Below are 20,401 nucleotides of genomic sequence, written 5' to 3'. Positions count from 1 at the left end.
AGTCTAAAATAGGGCTGATCAAGTAACTAAATTGGGGTTTTCAAGTGTCTATAGAGGGCTTCTCAGGTCCCAAAGGGATTATCAAGTACCTAAATTGGGGTTAACAGATATCTAAGGGAGGGTTTTCAAGGACAAAAAAGCTTATCATGTGATTAATTGGGGGTATCAAGTATCTAGATGGGTTTCAAGACTATAGAAGGGGGCTTTTCAAATCTATGAAGGGAGTTATCCATTATCTAAATTGGATTATGTATAAGCAGGGGTTTTCAACTCTCTAGGAGGGGGTTTTCAAAGCTTCTAAAGTCTATAAGAGAGGGGTTTTTAACTCTCCAAAAGGGGGTTGTTAAAGGTTTTAAGGCCTATAAAAGAGGGGTTTTCAAGTATCTAAATGGGGCTTACTAAATATCTAAACAGGGTTTCCAACTCTCAAAACAAAACCTCAAAATAGGGTATCCACCTGAAATCGGGTTTTTAACTCTCAAAATAGGGTTATCCACCAGAAATCATTAGAGATGAAAAAATACAAAACCCTAAACAAGATAATACAGATATTGAGAAAACAAAAACATTGCAAAAAAACTACTCATGTGTTTGTTGAGTTTTCCCACGTCCAATGCTAGGTTAAAAAACCCCTAAAGTAGAAAATGAAACAGTAAAGAAGAGGGAAAAGGGAAAAGTAGAAAAGTAAAAAGGAACGTGGTCTTTAAGAAAAGAAAAGGGCATTTTGGACCACATTTTTCCATCCGTACAGATTTTGTCCCCCATTCATAATTTCTGAAAAGCCTGGTTCTAGTTGATAATTCTGCCTAATTTTTGTCCCCCTTTGGCAATTGATCCTAAAAGAAAAGACGATCCGAGCTGTAGCTTAATGGCGAGTTAAAAGAAAGATCCTTCCTCTTAGATGGCCCCACAGCAAAGAGGGATCCTAGCCCTTAAATTAATGTTGCGTTAAGAGAAAAGATCCTATCACGTTGATTGGCCGAGGCCTGAAAATCTATTGCATGTGATGATCTTAACCATTCGATCCATAGAGGTTTATACTGTCTTGTCCATTTTGCGTGTACAATCTATTTACATCGAGACCCCAATAAATGAAGGGTCTAGATCACCTAATTGCCTTGGTTATGCACTACCGTCGTTGATTAAAAAAAAAAAAAAAAAAAAAAAAAAAAACTTTAATTACTACGTTATTATGTGTTATGGACGGGACACATACATTGCAGATCATAGGCCTTCTCTTTCCTGACCTCATTGTAATACAGTGGGGCCTGCCCGCTACAGTGTAATGGATCCAATTTTAAATGATCGGACCCTTCCCATTTCATAGTATAGACTAGAGAACCGTCATGAATACTTTTTATACGGCCCACAACGTTACATTCACGTGAAGTAGGGCTATAAAGTATAAATGAACCCAATTTGAATTAGACCTACCTAATACCTATTGGGAGATGATAAATCCGCGCCCCTAGAGGATAATTGGCATCCCCTTTATTGTGACTTGACTAAGGGTGTCAATTTTGGCTCGGGCTCGGAAGCTCGCTCGAGCTCGGCTTGAATCCTTAACAAGCCGAGCCCGATTTAGGCCAGGCTCGTCTCGGCTCGGCTTGTTAAGAATTTAATATATTTAAATATATATATTAATATATTAATATATACACTAAAAGGGTTGCCCAGGGAGTGAAAGGGGGAGGCAAAATATGTCACTTCATTTTTGGAACCCCATTTGTTACTTGGACCACCCCCCATAGTGTAAAAAAAGTAGTCAAATTACACTAGATAGGGCTGTCCAGGGAAGATGAAGGGTGTGAACTTAATATAACCCGAGCTCGGTAAGGCTCGTGAGCCTGGCCGAGCCTGACCAAGCCGAGCCAAGCTTGGCCAAGCTCGGCTTGTTTACACCCCTAGACTTGACGTTAAAAAACATTAAAAAAAAAGGAAAAAAAAAAGAGGGTACGTGGCAGACTATAAAGCTTTTTGCATCAATTGACGTTAAACGGGTGCGAATTATCCTCTAGGGGCTGCAAATTTATCATGCCCCACCTATATCTGTGTCACATTCTATTTGAATCCTAACTCGGTTACGGATTTGGAGAACTGAACAAATAGCCTCTTAACACATTAGAAATCTTTCCCTCATAGCTTTTTTCTCAATGAAAATGGCAAAAATACTCCTCCCATGCCATGTGACAAGTGGGTATTTGTTAAGTTATACTCTCGGTTCCACTCCCGGTCTCCACGGTGGAGATTCGATGGATAGATGACAATGATTGGTGTTATGTTTCTAGGATGATCATCTAGATTGCTAAGGAAACCATAAAGTGAATGGTAAGGTGGGTTTTGAAGCTATTTTCATTCACCTAGATTCATCAAATTCATTTATAAATCTGCAGGTTTGTACCAAGGCCCTGTTTGATTTGAAAGAAATTTCTAGAAAAGCTTAGAAAAAGAAAGGTAACCTTTCTAAAATATCCTGCTTTTCCAATGTTTAAAAAAGGTAAATATACATGAAAAGGTAAATTGAACCACGACAGTTGAAGTTTTATTTATAGGGGCTTTCAATATGTAATGATATCCCTCTAAATGAGGAATAATCATATCATTTCCTTATAAATCGTGGAAAAAAATAATTAAAAAACTGTTGTTTAAGGAACAGAAAAATACAGTGGTAGAAAGTCATTTCCCATGCACTAAGTAACATAGAGTTACACCCCCAGCACTGAGTGGTAGAAGGACATTCCCCTATCACTGCGTAACCTAAAGTTACTCCCCTAAGCACTGAGTGGCAAAAAGCCCCTCCCCATGCACTGAGTGACAGAAAGTCACTCCACCCCTGCACTGGATAATAGAAAATTATCCCCTAGCACAGGCTAGAATAAGATTGATTGTTGTATCATGGCAGATAATAGTGAGTGTGAGAATATATGCTTTGAAACAAAGCTTTACTCCATTGCTTAACATTTCTCTTATTTCTATTTTCCTTTTCATTTCCAATCTCAAGATCCGCTTCCTTGTACCTTTATATCTTTTGTTTTTCCCATCGCTTCGCATTTCTCTTAAAATGGATTCTTCTTTGTTTTCCCTTACATTTCCCATCTCAAGAACAATTTCCTTGTACCTTCCATTGCAACATATTAAAACCTATAACTAGCAAGCAGAAGTGCCCCTTATCTCATTGTTCCATACCAAATGCGAAGCAAATGGCAATGCTTCTAGTTCTCTTTGGCCTACACCAACAAGACTTAAGGTTATGGTGGGGCCTTTCACTCTCTTCAGGTCATGCCAGCAAGGTAAAGGCACCATCAGTCTCAATGGTGCAGGCCACAATAGTGAGATGCTCCCTTCATGATTTTGGTCACCCTCCCAATGGAAAACCCTAACAAATATCCACATCAGCATATTCTAAAATTAACTATTAGTCTATTACTAGCCTCCAACAGAATAGATATTTTCTCTTACATATGTTATAGGGCCAGCATTTCTGCATGGTTTCCTGTCTACAGTTGGGCTCACCATTGTGGTGTGCGGCAGTCTATTGCCCACACAAGATGCACTAGCCTAAAGGCCCTAAACTGACAACCATAACCACCGACCCCCTCATAAACACATGGAACAAGAACCATCACACCAACAAAAGCATGTAAGAGAAACAAGGTTATAAGCTGTGTAGACTTCATAAACAGAAATGATAGCACATGGTTCAATAGAGATTGATAAGGATTACGAAGTTATATGGTCACAAGCAAGGCTCAATTACACAAGCAACAGTCAGCATACATTATGTAAAATGCAGCCTCCATCCGTAGCCATAGGTTCTTGAACCATAGCAAATGCAACAACACATGACCTATAATCCACTAGCCACAGTCGGCACCCATGGGCCATGTTGTTTCCAACTCAACCTCACATTTGGTTCCAAGTCTCAACTCAACTCAACTCAACAAAGCCTGTCCCAAACTAGTTGGGGTCGGCTAAATGAATCCTTCTGAAAAATTTCATGAAGAAGGTGAAAGGAATCTATCCGGCTCTAATCCCGGCTCTAGTTGGGTTCTTCTACGTGAATCATTTTCTTCCATTCTATCCTATCCAAGGTCATGTTCTCTGTTATGTTCCTAGCTATCAAGTCTTTCCTTACTATTTCTACCCAAGTTGTTTTCGGTCTGCCCCTACCTCTTTTCACTCCATCAATTTGGCACGAGTCGTCTCTTCTCGCCGGAGCATCCAAAGGCCTACGTTGGATATGTCCAAACCATCTTAAGCAGTGCTCTCTCATCTTCTCCTCAATTGGTTCCACACCCACCTTTTTATGAATATCTTCATTTTTAATTCTATCTAACCTTGTGTGGCCGCACATCCATCTAAGCATTCGAATCTCCGCTACAGTCATCTTATGCACATGCAGCTTCTTGGTGGCCCAGCATTCTGAGCCGTACAGCATGGCTGGCCTCACAGCTGTCTTATAAAACTTTCCCTTCAACTTGGTAGGGATTTTACAGTCGCACCGAACTCCTGAGCCAAGCTTCCACTTCAACCAACATGCTCTCATTCTATGGTTAGCATCCTCTTCAATCTCTCCTTCCTTATGTAGAATTGAACCAAGATAGCGAAAGATATCCCTCTTACCTCCTGTCCAGTCATATTTACTACATCCTCGTCCAGCCTCCATACATTACTAAAGTTGCACTCCATATACTCTATCTTAGTCCTACTCAGTCTAAAACCTTTAGATTCCAAAGTAGTTCTCCATAACTCTAACTTAGCATTTACTCCTGCTTTGGTTTCGTCGATTAATACTATGTCATCTGCAAATAACATACACCACAGCACCTCATCCTGGATACCCTCTGTAAGCTCATCCATAACTAGCGTAAAAAGATAAGGGCTTAGAGTTGATCCTTGGTGCAGTCCTATTGTAATTAGAAACTCACTAGACGTGCCATCCGTGGTTCTGACACTAGTTACTGCTCCATCATACATATCCTTAATCACATCAACATATTTAGTAGGCACTTTTTTCCTTTCAAGGACCCACCACATAACATTCCTGGGAACCGTATCATACGCTTTCTCCAAATCAATGAAAGCCATATGAAGGTCCTTTTTATTTTCTCTAAATCTATTTGGTTCCAAGTCCCTATAATAATTGGATACTTGTGTAGGCTCAAGAAATCATGTCCAACATGCTACGATACTGATAATGGTACTCAGATACCTGAATACTACATGGATATTTCAGTTGGTCAAAACAATTATAATGTTCGAAGCATGTCACTATCCTCAAATTAACTATAATGCTTTTTGCCTGTTCATGTCACATATTTGCAATTATAATTTTGAGCATGTGAATCTTGTAGATGTTATTTTAAATTTACTATTAGCCCCATTTTCTAATTTAAATTTAGTTAAGTTTTTATGAATATCTTGTGTCTTATCTCATGGTATGGTACACACGTACCCATGCCCGTGAATTTGGAAAATGCCGATTCGTATGTCCGTTCTCATGTCTGTGTCTGCATCCATGTACACAATTGGGTATCAAATTGTTCTAACTGGTGCAGGAGGGTTAGCCCACATATAAAGCCAGATATATCTTCATGTATTTGAATTTTTAAACCCTCAAGGGCCGTTTGGATACGCGGATTTTAGAATCCAGGTTTTTAGTTTGAAAACAGTGTAAAAGAGGGTATGAATCAAGCTGTTGGATGCTGTCCTGGCAGTGTTTCTTGGATTTTAAGCAAGAAAAACAGGTTTTAAAAATCTCTCCTACATCCTATGATTTCTAAAACCTGGAAATATGGGAGGATCTGCTACTCTCTTGCTGATGGAAAGAAGGGAGAGAAGTAAAAAATGAGTCAAAAATGACGGCTGGTCCTCTTCTTCTCTTGTCTCTAGCCCTCTGTTACACTGTTTTCAAACTAAAAACCTGGATTCTAAAATCCGCGTATCCAAACGGCCCCTCAATGTATGATGTGTTCCACTTATGGGGAACAAGAAATTCATTGGAGAAGATGCCAAGGTACATGAAAGTTGCAAAATATTTGGCCTCTAAAGAAGCAGCCAAGAAAAAAGATACTACCAATAAAGAACGAAGAAAAGGCCTTACTATGGGGGTAGTGGTAAGATAATGGTGTAATAGTAGAATATCAGCTTGCTAAGATACAAAATTGTTGTCATCATAGCAAATAAAGTAGATAAATATGCAAACTATCTTTTATCAGCTAAGCATAAATTGTGACCTGTCCTGGATTATCAATATTGTCCGATAGTTTAAAAATTGTATAAATGTCAAACCCTCAATAGGACGTAATTACATTATAATTACAAAGGAGAAAGCTCTTACAAGATTATCACAAGGGAAGGAATTGGAAAGCAAATAACCGGATCTATCCCCAATCCACAAAGGAGGGAGATGGATATCCCCCCTCTGGTGGAGGTCTCAATGATGGGGGTAAGTTCCCAAGTGAAATTCTCGTGTAATCTCTGACCGCATCACCTGTGTATAAAATGAAAATGCAAGCAAAAGTTATTTAAAATAAAAAAGAGAAGTAGTCATACCTTGAAGCAATCGATGACCCTTACTGGGCGTTTGCCGATGTAAATCATGAAACCCATGAAACAAACAAATACTAATTAACTACCAATATCCTAAGCATGAGCCTCATCCTTTAATAGCAATTTAACATGGCAAAATTGATAATACATGTTTTTTTACGTGTTTTTGCATATAAAGTTTTCCTAGATAATACATGTTTTAATCATGGAAAACCCACCAACATCAATAACTATAGTTTTATAAACAGCACCAACAAGATATCAGTGGTAATAGATGATGGAAGCAAAGTTCATGAACAAGCCCATTATCTAGGAGAGATGACTCAAGAAGAGGGATGACTGTGATGCAAAAGTAAACCCGAAGGCGACCAAATTTTCATGCTAATGTCAAAAAGTGGACTTTGCATAGCTTTGTTCATCACGAAAATTGCCATATGAGTCCGTATGATTTTTGAAGGTTTTTAGTGCCTTATTTAACTTTTCGAAAAAGGTTTAGTAGGTTTAGGGGGACACTGTGAAAAGACAGTGTGAGTAGTATTTTTAGGTCAGAACTTGGAATCTTTTATTTGGAAAGTTTCCAAGTTGTGAAAGTGGTTTTATGGGCTGGAATTAGTAACTTGCAATAGTGGAATGAGTGGAGTTGTTAGTGGAGATCTATTTGACTGTTTGGTGGATTCCTAGTAGTTTACTTGCATCAGTATCAATGACAGACTAAAGGAAATCAAAGATAAATTAAGTTCTAGGACTATGAAATAATTAGTAGTGTAAAGAAAAAAATAGAATACAAAGCATAATCTGGAATGGGATCCATAATTACAATCTATACAAGAGATAGTATCCAATTTTGCATAGTTTTTTTTTTTCGAAATATAAGAATCACATATGTATTGACAACCTACACAGTGTCATTAGCTGCAATTCTATAAACTATGACAAATAGTACCAACATTCAAACATCAGCAGTCAACATTTCTCGGTAATAATTGCAAGATAAAATAAGTAATAAAAGGATCATCCTAAAATATACAAATAAAAAAAGTATTAATACCGTATGCTCAACCAATGTGGTTGTTTGGGCAGTCTCTGGATGGATCAAAATGTCAAATCATGAGTGGAGTGGTGGAGCAGAGAATTTCATAAACTGACTACAAAAGTTACTTCATAACTTGTAAGTTCTCATTAAGGAGATGCATAACTGTTGTGGGGTGAGGCAGTTGAGAGCATCAAGTTATCTAGGGAAAGTGAGTATCAAATTATCTAGTTATCATCGAGCCATTTTATACCAAAAACATCTTCATATATTCTTTCATAAAATCATAGTAATTGCAAGATAAAAGTAATAACATGATCATTCTAAAACACAAAAATAAAAAAACAAACAATTACTTCTTTTTTTTGAACTGTAAGTTCAAGCAATGTGGTTGTTTGGGATGTCTCTGGATGGATCAAAATGTTAAAACATGAGTGTAGTAGTGAAGGAAAGAATTTTATCAATTTACAACCAAAATTAGTTCATAACTTCATTAAGGAGATGCATAAGTGTAAACAGATACAAAGCAATGACAATAGGTTCACAAAATCCCTTGCTAGTGAAACAAACTTCTTGCAGGACGTGGTAGAGGTGGGTTGAGGGTAATGGCAATTTGGAGCATCAACAACCCACAAAAACAATTGCGGCTAGGAGAAGAATGAAAAGTTGATGCATCTGTGGAGTGAGGTAGTTGAGACTTGAGAGCATTTGTCTTGGAAAAGTGAGTATCAAATCATCTGGTTATCCTCAAGCCATTTTATACCAAAATCATCTTGATAAATTCTTTTGTAAAATCATATCTGGCATGCTAAAAACCAATGAAGCAAATTCATGGGTCAATATTTTTTTCTGTTCAACTAATGCTCCCATGCTTCTGTCAAACCTCGTAAGAACTGTTCATCCTGAAGCTATAAAAAATGAAACAAACAACAAACACTACCGACAGGCACTCACATGGAAGTCTCTAAAACATGAAGCCTTAATATAAACACTATATGAGAAGCATTCAAACCTTGTCTTCCTTCCCTTATTTTTACGAATCAATCAACTTTATAATATTGTACTTCTATAACTAGAAAAGGTTGAAAATATTATGGCAATCTAAACTTGCCTAGCGGTGCTCCCCCAGCTAGAAGTTGATTCCCCAAAATAATTGGTGATTGCATAGTCTCTGCAGAACACATTCAAGAATGAAGAGTCCAATTAAACATTACCATAACCATTCAAAAAAAATTAAACATTACCATAAAAGTGATTAGTATCTCAAAATTCCTCCAGAATTTTTACTCAATGAATGCCCAAACACCACATTTAGTCAGAAAACACATGCATTTTAGTTAGGAAAGCCATAATACTTTATTTTTAAAAAAAATGCACATCCTCCTATCGCATCTTCAATCAAAACTCTTGGGATTGAACACACCCAAATAATGTTAGCAAAATCTGAACTCTTTATACAGTGCATCCCAGTAGATTATACATAGCCAGAGATTAGTGACCAGACAATCTTAATCTTCCAATCAGAAGAAAAAAAATTTTTTTTGAATGGTAGATTCAATTAGAAAGGGAGCCAAAGCTTGATGACCAAGATGGTAAAAAAACATAACAAAAAGAGAAATGCAAGCAGAGAAAGCAGAACATGGGGGAAAAACAAAAGAATAATAATATAAATTATTATTTGGAATGTCTCCTTGGCCACGATATGGGTTCTTTGGAAAGAACGAAATGCAAGTATTTTCAAGGGATTTGCTAAAGGAGTCCTTTTCAATAAAGCTATCGCTTTAACAATATCAAGGGTAAAAACTCTCGAAAACTTCAGATTTGTATCGGCTTACAATTTATGGCATGGGTGGAAGGAGATATGTGGCACTTCTAGTGTCGAACAAAAAATTATTCAAGGTTGGGCACCACTGGCCACGGAATATTAAAAATAAATTTCGATGGCTCTAGCTTTGGAAATCCAGGACCCTCTAGAATTGGAGGTTTATTCCGGGATGAAGGAGTAGTTCTATGGGCATTCGGGGAATTAGATTGCTCCTCAATGTAGATCTAAACAAGATTGTAGTTGAAGGGGATTCTCTCAACGTTATTAGATGGTTAAGAGAACCACACGTGGCAACCTGGAGATTTGCTGCCTTTTTTGACGGGATTCAGGATAGGTTGGGATCAGCTTCAGTTTCTTTCCAACATGTAGGGCGGTCGCCAATGAGGAGGCAGACAGATTGGCAAGACAAGGAGTTTCAAGGGAGAGTTTAGAGCATTTTTATTTTCTTCCTCCCTAGCTTTTGATATTCATTGTACTTTGTTTATCTGATTATGTTTCTTTTCTCTCATTGTATTTCTGGGACCTTCTTGATCTCATTTTCAGTAATGAAATCCTTTCACCATTCAAAAAAATACAAAATAAATAAACTATGTTGTATTCTTAGACGAATTCTCTAGATGAATGTGGATTATTGATCAATTTTTTCATGTGTGTCACATTTTTTGAATGATAGAGAATTTTGTTTAGGAAGAAAATGGGAAGATTTCTCCAACTGAGATAGTCAGTACAAAGAAATGAAAGAGCAAAAACAAAAACAACATAAAAAACAAGCGACTTCAAGGAGGGAGAAAATTAAAAAAATCACAAAGCTAGCCCTACCAACTCCTATCCGAGCTAACCTATCTGCAACACTGTTAGCCGACCTTCTGCCATACTGGAAGCGAAACGGGATACCCACCACACAATCTTGAATCTCATCGATCATATGAGCAAATCTCCAATCATGAGGGTGGCTCCCATCCATCTATCTGGTGACATTAAGCAAATCTTCCTCCTCAATCAGCCTATCTAAGTCCCCGCTCTCTGTGATCCTAATTCCCATAGTACCACCCTCAATTCTGCTTCATTAGAATTCTTTACATATTTGTCAGAAAGTCGGAGTGATTGCTATTTCTGGGACAAGCCATAGCCATTATAAGTTTGTAAATCACTTTCACTTTATATGTCTTCATTATTTTGATTAATGTGTATATATGTGTGTGTGTCTCATATGGCATCCTTTATGTCAACTAAACCCTCTTCTATGCACGCACCCAATTAACTCTGCTATTGCACCGATTCAACACTTGCGCAACAATAGAAAGAAATGCACAGCATAATGTCAAGAAAGAACAAGTAAATCCCATTGCAAATATTCAAAGCTATGGCAACATAATAATCATGAGTGGAGACATGACTCACCAGATATTGCCTGAGTTGGGTTTTGTATATTTTGTTTAGGATGAAAATATTTGCATCCATCTCCATACTGGCAAAATCCCTTCATTGTATGAAAAGAAAAAATTAGAGTAACACTTTAAACTAACTTCAATCAAAATTTCCTTTTTTTTTATTTAGGGAAAACTTAAAAGAAAGAGAAAAATTAGATCAAATAAAAGAAAATTATTGATTTTGTTGTTGAACTACTTAATAAAGAAGCGCTAAAAGTTCCCGAATCAGTCGAAGATCATAATAAAGATGATAATATCGGCAGAAGAATAAATGAGAAACTCCAGTAAGTATTCTTCCAGTAGAATTCTCCAAACCACCAAGCAATGGACAATTGAGATTTCATTTCAATTAAAAAAACCCAAATTGCAATTTGGGTTTTTTTTTAATACTGCAAAGAGAAAACAAATGGGGAACAATTTTAGGCGTACCGTCCTCACAAAATGGTTGCAGACTCCTTTTCCGAAGCCCTCTGGTTGGATACGATGTGGGTCTGAAACAAATAAAAATGAGAGAGAGAGAGAGAGAGAGAGGCAGAAATACATACCTTTGAAGGAATCGTACCAGAGGGTTCTGGCTCTCTGGTGTTGAATGCCTTGGAGATGGCGTTTTCTAGCAGAGGGAGTATCTTGGAATTGCTTGTCACAGAAATCGCAGTAATACTTCCCCAACGGCATTCCTCTCCCTATTCCCACTTACACACACTAAGTTTTGAAAAAAGGTTCCCAAAACAATTAATTAGTTTGCCCTAATTATGTTGGAATAAGTTTCGATCAAATGATCCGCAGCAGCCAATACATCTCGTGGTAACAAAAATAGATTGTTCTGAGGTATATCAAGATTCAATCTCCGGTTCATATTTTGTCGACCAATCCTTCCTAATTCACATCTTTGTTGAAAAAATTTCTTGGATTTGAATCCAATTTCGGATCAATCTATATTGATTGACCGCCTCCATTATGTTGTTGCTAGCAAATACCACTATTTTGGGTTTTGGATCTTCCAAATCATTCCCGCAGGAGATCCGGACCGTTATAGTTGATGGTTGTTTCTCAACCCCATCTCTACTGCAGAACCGGACATGAGAGTTTCGTCTCATCCAGCTCCTCGCGAATGAAACGATTCAATAATATTACAAATACACATGTATTTAATGAATAATACACTGAATCATGGGATTTCTTGAATGCTCATTCAATGAGCATTTTCAATATTATGCCTTGAAGAGGACTCGAACCTCCACGCTCTTAAGCACGAGATTTTGAGTCTCGCGTGTCTACCATTTCACCATCAAGGCATCTTGAAAGTGAATCGTATTCCATGAATATGATATCTATCTAGTGTGATATATGGTTGAGATCTAATACTATGGATGTGCATACTTTTTATAGAAGCACTTGTAGGGCCCACTTGTTCTATGATTCAGACCCTTCAAATATATGAGGTATGGGATTTGCTATGGACCATGGCAGGAGGCATTTCGCGGACCCATGTAGTTAAGGATCATATATTCAGCCAGTTCCGAGGTCCTAGGAACAATTTAGAACTTGATCGAATGAAGAAAATCCCTAATGAATCCTTAGGTCTACATCTATCCAGACATATGCGACTAGCATGCTTGGTGCGTATCCAAGTGATCCCTATATGGATCATTAGAAAGTTGTCAAAGTTATTGTTCACTGTCTAAATGGGACTAGATTTTATGCTCAAATATTGAAGAACAGAAAAGCTACACTAAATGCAATGGTTGTAAAAGAATTAGACATTGAATGGCCACATTCCATGCACCGGTCGATTTGCAAAGGCCAGGTAGCATTGCAAAGGCCATTAAATCTTTTTGGAAACTTAGCTTACTGGTGTCCTGACAAAGGCCACTAAATCTTCTAAGACTAAGCAAGTGGGAACAGGTTCAATGACTGATGGCATCTTGTTCTTTTAATTGCTAGTTGCATACTTGGCAACTTTCTAAGCTTGAGATCATTGAAGTCATGAAGTGCAAGAGCTATTCTTGGGATGGGAAAAGGCTTGATGGGAAGGAAGGCCTCGGCTTTAGTTCGTTTTTTATATTGAAAGTTTGCCAAAGATCATCTTTTTATCATTTCACAAAAAGGTGCCAACCAAACCTTCAATGAGGTGAATTTCATGTGAGACTTTGAAGGGCTTTTTCACATGTGAATAGTATAATCATTTGATCCATCTGGTAGAAAAATTACTACCACACATTTGCATTCAAGTAAAACCATGACTTTCCCTGTATTCTTCTTCTTTGAAAAGGCATGCATTGAAGTGACTACATGATAGGAAGACAACTTGAGGCTGACATAGAATCCTCCTTTTTTTTGAAAGGTAAAGATATATAAAAAGGGAGAAACTTCCAAGATCTAGATGGTCAGACTAGACCAAAGTAAAAAGAGGGGAAAAATAAACAAGGAACATAAAAGGTAAAAGAGCAATCCTTCTTTGTGCAGTTCATTTCACATAATTCTTTAATGTCATATCAAACTAAGTTCTTTTACATGAAGGTGAGGCAGCTTTTCATTCACATTCAACTTCTTATTTTATGAATTCTAAAGTCTAAACCATAACAATGCAATCATATTGGAAGAGACTGTTGCTTATATAACTGTTATTAAAATCTCTTTTACTATCTTTGAGTTTCCATGCTTTTACATTCAGGACAGTTTACAACATTTCATCACACTCTATGGAAACAACCTCTAATAGGGTGCCTAAATAACAAAAAGGGCCAACAACAGTTCAACTATAAAAGGAGTTAAACCATACGGACCCTGGGCTTTGTACAGTATAATGTGGTTTAGCTTGTAGAAACTCAACAGCCAAATGTTGAGATCTCTGATATGACTTGCGGTGAGCCATCTTGTAAACAAGTAATGGGTGGAATGGTGAGAGTCTCTAAAACTCCATAAGCATTCCAACAGAAAGGATCATCCACCATCTCACCCTCTGATGGGAGAAGCTCCACCTCTGACATTGTTATGTTTGTGCAGGGGACTGTGTCGCTGCAAGCAAAATGTATCGGCGGGCTTCTAACGTCATAAGTCCCTTTGATATTGGTGTAGGAGACATCTGATACGAAAACGGCAGCCGTTTGATTGGTGCATCCCTTTGTCAAGCAGTAATATTGGTCTATTATGATGCAATTCCTTACATTTTCCATGAACACAGTATCAAAACTTAAGCCTGTTACGGCACCCATTCCCCCTTGCCATGTCTTGATCCTAAGTCCATTGTCTGAGTTTCTTATGACAGCGTTCCTGACTGTTATGTTTGCAACGCAGGCCTGCGAGTTGTGTACACCGAGACTTCCGACACTGCAAAAAGGCATAATCATTAAGAACTAAAAAGCTTGGTAAGGTGCAAATGATAAAAAAAAATAACTCCCTAGACTTACCTGATCCCATGACTATGCTCGCAAGTGACGTTCTCTATATCAACATCTGAGCAACCGGTTCCAATTGAAATGCAATCATCACCTGTTCATTAATCGTTCGTGATTAAGACATACACTGGGATATGAAATTGGAGAATCAAATTGTAAGGGCAATGATTTAATAACAAGACAGAGGAAATTCATTGGTTATTACCATTGGCAATTATGGAGTTGTATATACCAACGGCCTTCGTGTTTTCAACGTGAATCCCATCGGTATTTGGACTAAGGGCTGGGGAATCAATGGAGAGGTTTTCTATCTGCACGCCCTCGCAGACATCAAATTTCACATGGAATTGGGGACTGTTCTTTATCTTTAGGCTGCTGACGATCAGATTCGAGCTCAAGAAGAACCGAATTAACTGCATTTGAAAGCACATTTATAACTTCTTTAGAAACCCAATTCCTCTCCTAGGCAGATGAAAATTTGAATAGTGTTATGATTTAAAAATAAACTCACAGCAGGACTGTCACAAGGACCAGGCAATGTCGATCCATTTGGGCCCTGTTGTTCCATTGCAAAGGCATTATTTTTATCATTTCTCACCATAAAGGTAGACAAAATCTAAAATCTGTTTTTCTAGTGTTGATTGAGATTTGACATTCATAAATAGCACAATTTAGATGTTATTAGTGTTAAATTACCCTGTGAGGTTTGCAGGGGAGATCCCACCATTTCTCTCCATTCCCATCTATACTTCCTGACCCTGTGAGAGTCATTCCGTCAACTCTGTAAAACACAAGCCATTGGTGCTTGCTGTCAGTATCAGGCCAGCAATCCGGTCCGTCCGGTGCCATCAAAACGCCATCCACCTAGTCATAAAAAAAAATCTCATCAGGTATTTCAACATTATGGTCATTAGCATTACAATTTCTAGGAATGAACATGAAAGGGAAATCATAGTTAGTCTTACTTGAAACACAATATTAGGCTGGCATGGGCCTGAGAAAATCAATGATGTGATTGTGAAAACATAATCAGAAGGAACAAGAAGAGTTCCCGATTCTACGGCACATGCCGCTGTCCAAGCTGACCTGTTAGAACAATTAAAAGATGAATACTACGATTCAAGGTTGTTGGAAAATAATATAATTTTGAGTTCAAATTATAACTTTTTTTGGGTTCAAAATTCTAACACGACCTGAACGCAGCAGTGTCATCAGTGTCCTCATCTCCAACCGCTCCGAAAGATCTCACATCAAAAATACAATCGCCTGGGCTCGAATCGTTAGACCCGCTAGAATCGGGTGGACTATAAGGACTATTTGCAGGGGGCTGAGAAACAGGGGTCTGATTGTTTGAGCTAGAACTCTTAGGCTTATGAAAATGAGTTCTTCCATTCACATTGCGTGAATTGAACGATAAAACAGTGACGGCAATCCAAACGGACAGTAACCCACGAGCGATTTCCATCGTCATTGCGGTCTCAGAGATTAAACAGTCAATTTTCGTCCACTTGACAACCAAGAGAAGATCTATCTCTAGATTTTGCACAAAAACCACAATTTAACTATGTGGGTAGCTGGAAAATGACAGGAAATATACTTCAGGAATGTGAAGATTCAAAAAGACTAGCAGAGAAGAAATGAAAGAAGCTCAGATAGGAGCCTCAAGTATACTGGGTTTGCAAGGACCATGACAAGCAGAGGCTCTTGTCTTATAGTTTAAGTGCATTGCTAGAAGGTCCCCAGGTAAAATGGTGACACATGTCAGGTTCTGGTTGATCACAGTAACTTTGTATTGAAGGAACGGTTGGACGCTTTTCCATGTTAGGTTTTTGTGTTCCTAGGGAACTTCTCTCTTTTAGATATTTTATTTTCCCTTTTATGGCTCAATTTTTTGTTTTCTCATAGGTAAAAATCATTTTTATATTGTTACTTTCATGGAATTTTTTTTACTTAATATTATTACTTGTGACTCTAGTCCATACACGTGTATTAGATTGGCCCGTTCATTCAGGAGGGCCAACAACAACATGAATGGGCCCACCAAATAGTGGTCGATATCTCATACAAGTGTGTCACGTGTACTGGATTCTTCAAGGAGAGAAATGGACAAAAAATGTTCAGTTGTGCTGTGGATAGAGGGAAGTGAAGAAATTGATCTTCAATAGCTTCAACTTCATGCTCAGTTCTCTAGGGAAATGTGACCAAAAAGGAGTCATTGTGTGAGGATTTTAAGCTTCCACACAAGAATCTGAACTCCTGCAATTTTCTTCTCTGTTGTTTTTTTTTTAATTCGTAGAGATGGAATTCTTTTCTTGGTGTAATTACTGTATTTAAGAAGCTGATAAAAATAGGCGAGAAAAAGAACAGTTGGTGGTTCTAGAAATGGAAAACAAAATGATCAAAACAACCTATTTTATTTTGCTGTTATCTTTCCCTTTTTTATATCTTTGTTTAGACACACACAGGGGGGGGGGAGGGGCGGGGGTGTATAGTAATTACTGTATTTAAATGCAGCAAATCGACTCTGCATGTAATTCTTTCTACAAAAATAAAGTTAAACATACTGTTTTCGTCCATATGATAAGCCGCTTGATCAAGTATTATGAAGAGAGACATATAAGTATCATAGGCAATGTTTAATTGATGACCCCAATCAACTCATTTTTGCCTTAGCCAAGTTCTCATCCAAGTACAAGTTTTTAAACATTGATCATCGGCCGATATAAGAAGCATTGGGATAAAATTTGTGTGTCAGTATTCAAAATGGTATGTTAATACGAGTATCAGCTGAAGTAAATAGTATAATGATCTTATAATCGTTTGCATATAATTTTATATGCAAATAAGATTGTATGCATAATTTTATAAATAGTTTTCTATCCACCTTTCTTTAATGACTTCCAAAGTGTTATAACGGCCCCATCTGCAGTTTACATTAACTTAATTAAAATAATTTTATTTGCAAACAAGGACCGATTTTGTTGCTATATATATATATATATTACTTATATGGTGCCCGACCGTGAGATTATAAAGGGCGGAGAGAGAAAATCATCTCTCCCTTGATTTTTAATCCAAGAGAAAGCTCTTTTTCTGACTTTCCTTGGTTCAAAAACTAAGGCTGCAGGTTTTGTCTCTACCCGCCCTTTACATTCTCACGGTCGGACATCATATAATCTCTCTCTCTCTCTCTCTCTCTCTCTCTCTAAGAGACCATTAGTCTGCAAAGATAATAGTCCAAAAATAATTTATAATACCAAAAATGATCGATGATATAGGAACCGCATGCATTGGCACTGATCCCAATAATACAACCAATCAGTAGCATTCACATTAAAATAATAATATTCACGATGTGATTGTGACCTACCCCATGTCGGCAGCTGATCTATGAATTTTCGTATTTCACTTCATATGTATCTTTTTTTTAATTTTTTGTTTTCATTTGTAAACTTTATTTCTTCTAGTATGCAAATAATGCAATATCATCATCATCATTATATATATATATATATATATATATATATATATATACACACACACACATATAGAGTAACAATAAATCCTTGGAAATGAAAAATGCGCCCCTTTTCATCACATGGGTGTGCGTGGCAATCAAATCCATTGAATCCGTACATGAAGTACATCAGCCATGCAGTCATTGATACACTGCAGTTTGGTGTCCAAAGTTATGAAAAGGGGCGCATTTATCATTTCCCTAAATCCTACTCTATATTTTCCTGGGTGACACCTTTCAATAGTTTTATAAATAAATAAAGCAGTCACAAGGAAACATGTGGTTATGGTTGGAAGAGGGGGAGGAGGAGAAGAGGGAGGAGAAGATGAAAAAAAGTAAAAAGAAGAAGGGGGTTCATTGATATAATTCATTACCATTCAAAAATGAAGAAGAAGGGGATTTTGGGCTACTGTACGTAGTTTGGTGAAATGGGTGATGAAGAAAGAAATAAAAAGATCTTTGTAGGTCGGTGAATAAGGTGATGTAATAGCTAAAATTCCCGTGAACATTTGTTGTACTTTAGCTTCATGTGGCCATAAATTGGGAGGAAGGAAGGCGACAATAGAAACAAATCTGAGTCACGGGTACCCTCAACCCCATAGCATTTCATTGTCTCCTGTGTGCTACGAAGGTGGAATCATAGAAAGCTACTTTCGAATTTCATATGATCGGCCACCCAATAATAATAATAATACAAGTAGAAGAATAATATTAGTATCATACACTTACACTGAAATCCGGTGTATATGCTAGTCATCACCCATCAGATCAAGATCAAATGTGGTACAGATTGGCTCCTACGATATACACTTGCTCCTACCTATCTTGATGTTTGAAGAATAAACAATGAGATCGAGAAAGGGAACCTACTGTAAAAACAAGGATCAACATTCCTTCCCTGATTCATTCAATAGATTAAATAGAATGCTTAAAAAATCTTATCTCCTTCATGTATAAATCCAAACTATGAGATTTATTCAGAGAGTTATAAAAAGCAAATCTAACAACTCAATAGAATGCTAACTAAACGACACCTCCATGCGTGCTATCTTAATCCGTGCACACGTAACAAATAGTAACGATGAGCAAGTGGGGCTCACTACATACATCAAGCAAGATGTCGTATACACCGAATGTTCCTGTGCACCCTTATCGTCTCCAAGACGTCTACGCAATAATAAAACTTCTTTATAATAGGAGAGAAATCCATAATTCAAATTTTGATTGATAGATTCAAGGGAGAAATCTAATTTACTAATTGACACTGAATTAGGAGATCGATCTCATCCATAAACTAATTCCTCAACATATTTTGGTAGGTGGACCTAGTATACACCTAAGGTTGGGGTGCACCCTTACATTCCTACTAATAATATTAAGACATCAGAGTAAATACAATTCTCTCACCTTGCTCTCTTGAATCATGGACTACGTTGAACTCGAAAGTTCTCCTATTGTAAAGCGTATATATATATGAACCCCTTGAGAAATTATTGTGAGCAATCAAAGCTTTATATAGACATGCAACCCATGTACCCAAAGGTTGTATCACTGTGTCACATGCGGCTATCACGGGTTGGGGTTCTGACTACTGTCTTCTCAGGAGGGGATGCATTGTTCCAAAAAGAGAGATGCTTTTGTTTTTGTGGTTTTCAGATATGACGAATGATAGTTACTCCTCCCTTTTTCTTCAATGGTTTAGAAAAGGATTCAACTTCCAACACTCATTGCCTACTTCACATGATCCCCCTCTGTTGTCATTCCTGAAATTTGAGCTCTCTCTCTCTCTCTCTCTCTCTCTCTCTCTCTCTCTCTCACGGATGGATGTGTCACGGGTGCAAATGAGAGGCTCAAAATTGTAGTTAGAGAGGGATTTATATAAGATTAATTTAAAGTAATCTTATCTGAAAATAAGATCTAATTTTAGTGGTATCCAAAGATACCTTTAATTGTGTCCACCTAGTAGAACGTCTTTATTTAAGTTAAACAATGCTCACAGCCGTTTAAGGGTGCATTTGGATGTACAAGCAAATTGCAATTCGGATGTAATGTGGGCCTTTTTAGATTGTAGTTTACATGTAAATTGCAACTTTAAATGAACAAACTTGCACCCAAAGGCACCCAAGGTCTCAAAGTAGGATTTAAGAAATAAAGTATCTACTTAAACTAATTAGAATTGTAAATTAATCCACTTATAGAGGTTATGGTACCGATAAGATTAAGATAATTGCGGGGCATCATTCAACTCGCAGCCGTTTCAAAACACTGCAAACATTTTATTGGCAAGCTAAAAGATTAGTTATTGCAATTTTTCTCATTATAATGTTTAACATTTTTCAGGTTAATTTTTCATTATAATTTGAATTTTTTTTTTCCGAATTGTACAGAGGATCTCAAGTCTCAACAAATAATGGTTGGTTTGTTTAATGGTTTTTTTAATATATAATAAAGATTACCTATTTTGAAAATTTTATGACTAAACAAAGTGGTTTGATCTCGTTATATTCATTTAACAAATCAAGTTTTTAAATTTCATTAGGGCCACGTTTGGATACCCACAAGATCTAGATTTGGATATAGTTGATATTTTGAACTAGATTAGATCCTTAAATTTCCAAATCAGCCACAACAGTGAAAAAAATTCCGATT

The 20,401-nt window shown here is 37.2% G+C and overlaps 2 protein-coding genes across 4 annotated transcripts; both read right to left on the bottom strand.

The window, feature by feature from the left end:
• Positions 1-6,188: 6,188 nt before the first annotated feature.
• LOC143853382 (C2H2 and C2HC zinc fingers superfamily protein) lies at positions 6,189-12,049 on the bottom strand. 3 transcript variants are annotated; one of them, XM_077363135.1, is made up of 5 exons: positions 11,383-12,049; positions 11,267-11,307; positions 10,809-10,887; positions 8,694-8,753; positions 6,189-6,493 (listed from the first exon to the last, which is right to left on the bottom strand). In XM_077363135.1, the coding sequence occupies exons 1-5, from the start codon at positions 11,510-11,512 to the stop codon at positions 6,384-6,386; spliced, it is 420 nt and encodes a 139-aa protein (XP_077219250.1). In that variant the 5' UTR covers positions 11,513-12,049; the 3' UTR covers positions 6,189-6,383. The 3 variants fall into 3 exon arrangements, with proteins under 3 accessions (XP_077219250.1, XP_077219249.1, XP_077219248.1); XM_077363134.1 differs by having other exon boundaries at positions 11,267-11,328; positions 11,383-12,040; XM_077363133.1 differs by having other exon boundaries at positions 11,267-12,047.
• A 1,382-nt stretch (positions 12,050-13,431) lies between these two features.
• Positions 13,432-16,081, bottom strand: LOC143853361 (polygalacturonase At1g48100-like). The gene is made up of 7 exons (XM_077363111.1): positions 15,429-16,081; positions 15,201-15,321; positions 14,932-15,099; positions 14,747-14,791; positions 14,441-14,648; positions 14,248-14,329; positions 13,432-14,167 (listed from the first exon to the last, which is right to left on the bottom strand). Exons 1-7 carry the CDS (start codon positions 15,704-15,706, stop codon positions 13,666-13,668), a joined length of 1,404 nt encoding a protein of 467 aa, XP_077219226.1. The 5' UTR covers positions 15,707-16,081; the 3' UTR covers positions 13,432-13,665.
• Between the last annotated feature and the right edge of the window lie 4,320 nt (positions 16,082-20,401).

The sequence above is a fragment of the Tasmannia lanceolata genome, unplaced genomic scaffold (genome assembly GCF_043159265.1).
Source record: "Tasmannia lanceolata isolate RefF3 unplaced genomic scaffold, GAP_Taslan_0.1 ptg000019l, whole genome shotgun sequence".
In the NCBI taxonomy this organism is placed as follows: domain Eukaryota; kingdom Viridiplantae; phylum Streptophyta; class Magnoliopsida; order Canellales; family Winteraceae; genus Tasmannia; species Tasmannia lanceolata.
The sequence above is the reverse complement of the archived record's forward strand: the minus strand, read 5'-3'. Positions and strand labels throughout refer to the sequence as shown.

What these genes read in the sequence shown, in the direction of transcription:
- LOC143853382 (XM_077363133.1), bottom strand. Translation starts at nt 11,512, where the DNA reads ATGCCGTTGGGGAAGTATTACTGCGATTTCTGTGACAAGCAATTCCAA. An exon ending in GCAACCATTTTGTGAGGACG is followed by an intron (nt 10,888 to 11,266) that starts GTACGCCTAAAA and finishes CATACAATGAAG; the next exon opens with GGATTTTGCCAGTATGGAGA. An exon ending in AGCTGGGGGAGCACCGCTAG is followed by an intron (nt 6,494 to 8,693) that starts GCAAGTTTAGAT and finishes TTTTATACACAG; the next exon opens with GTGATGCGGTCAGAGATTAC.
- LOC143853361 (XM_077363111.1), bottom strand. Translation starts at nt 15,706, where the DNA reads ATGACGATGGAAATCGCTCGTGGGTTACTGTCCGTTTGGATTGCCGTC. An exon ending in GATGACACTGCTGCGTTCAG is followed by an intron (nt 15,322 to 15,428) that starts GTCGTGTTAGAA and finishes TTGTTCTAACAG; the next exon opens with GTCAGCTTGGACAGCGGCAT. An exon ending in GAGCATAGTCATGGGATCAG is followed by an intron (nt 14,168 to 14,247) that starts GTAAGTCTAGGG and finishes GCCTTTTTGCAG; the next exon opens with TGTCGGAAGTCTCGGTGTAC.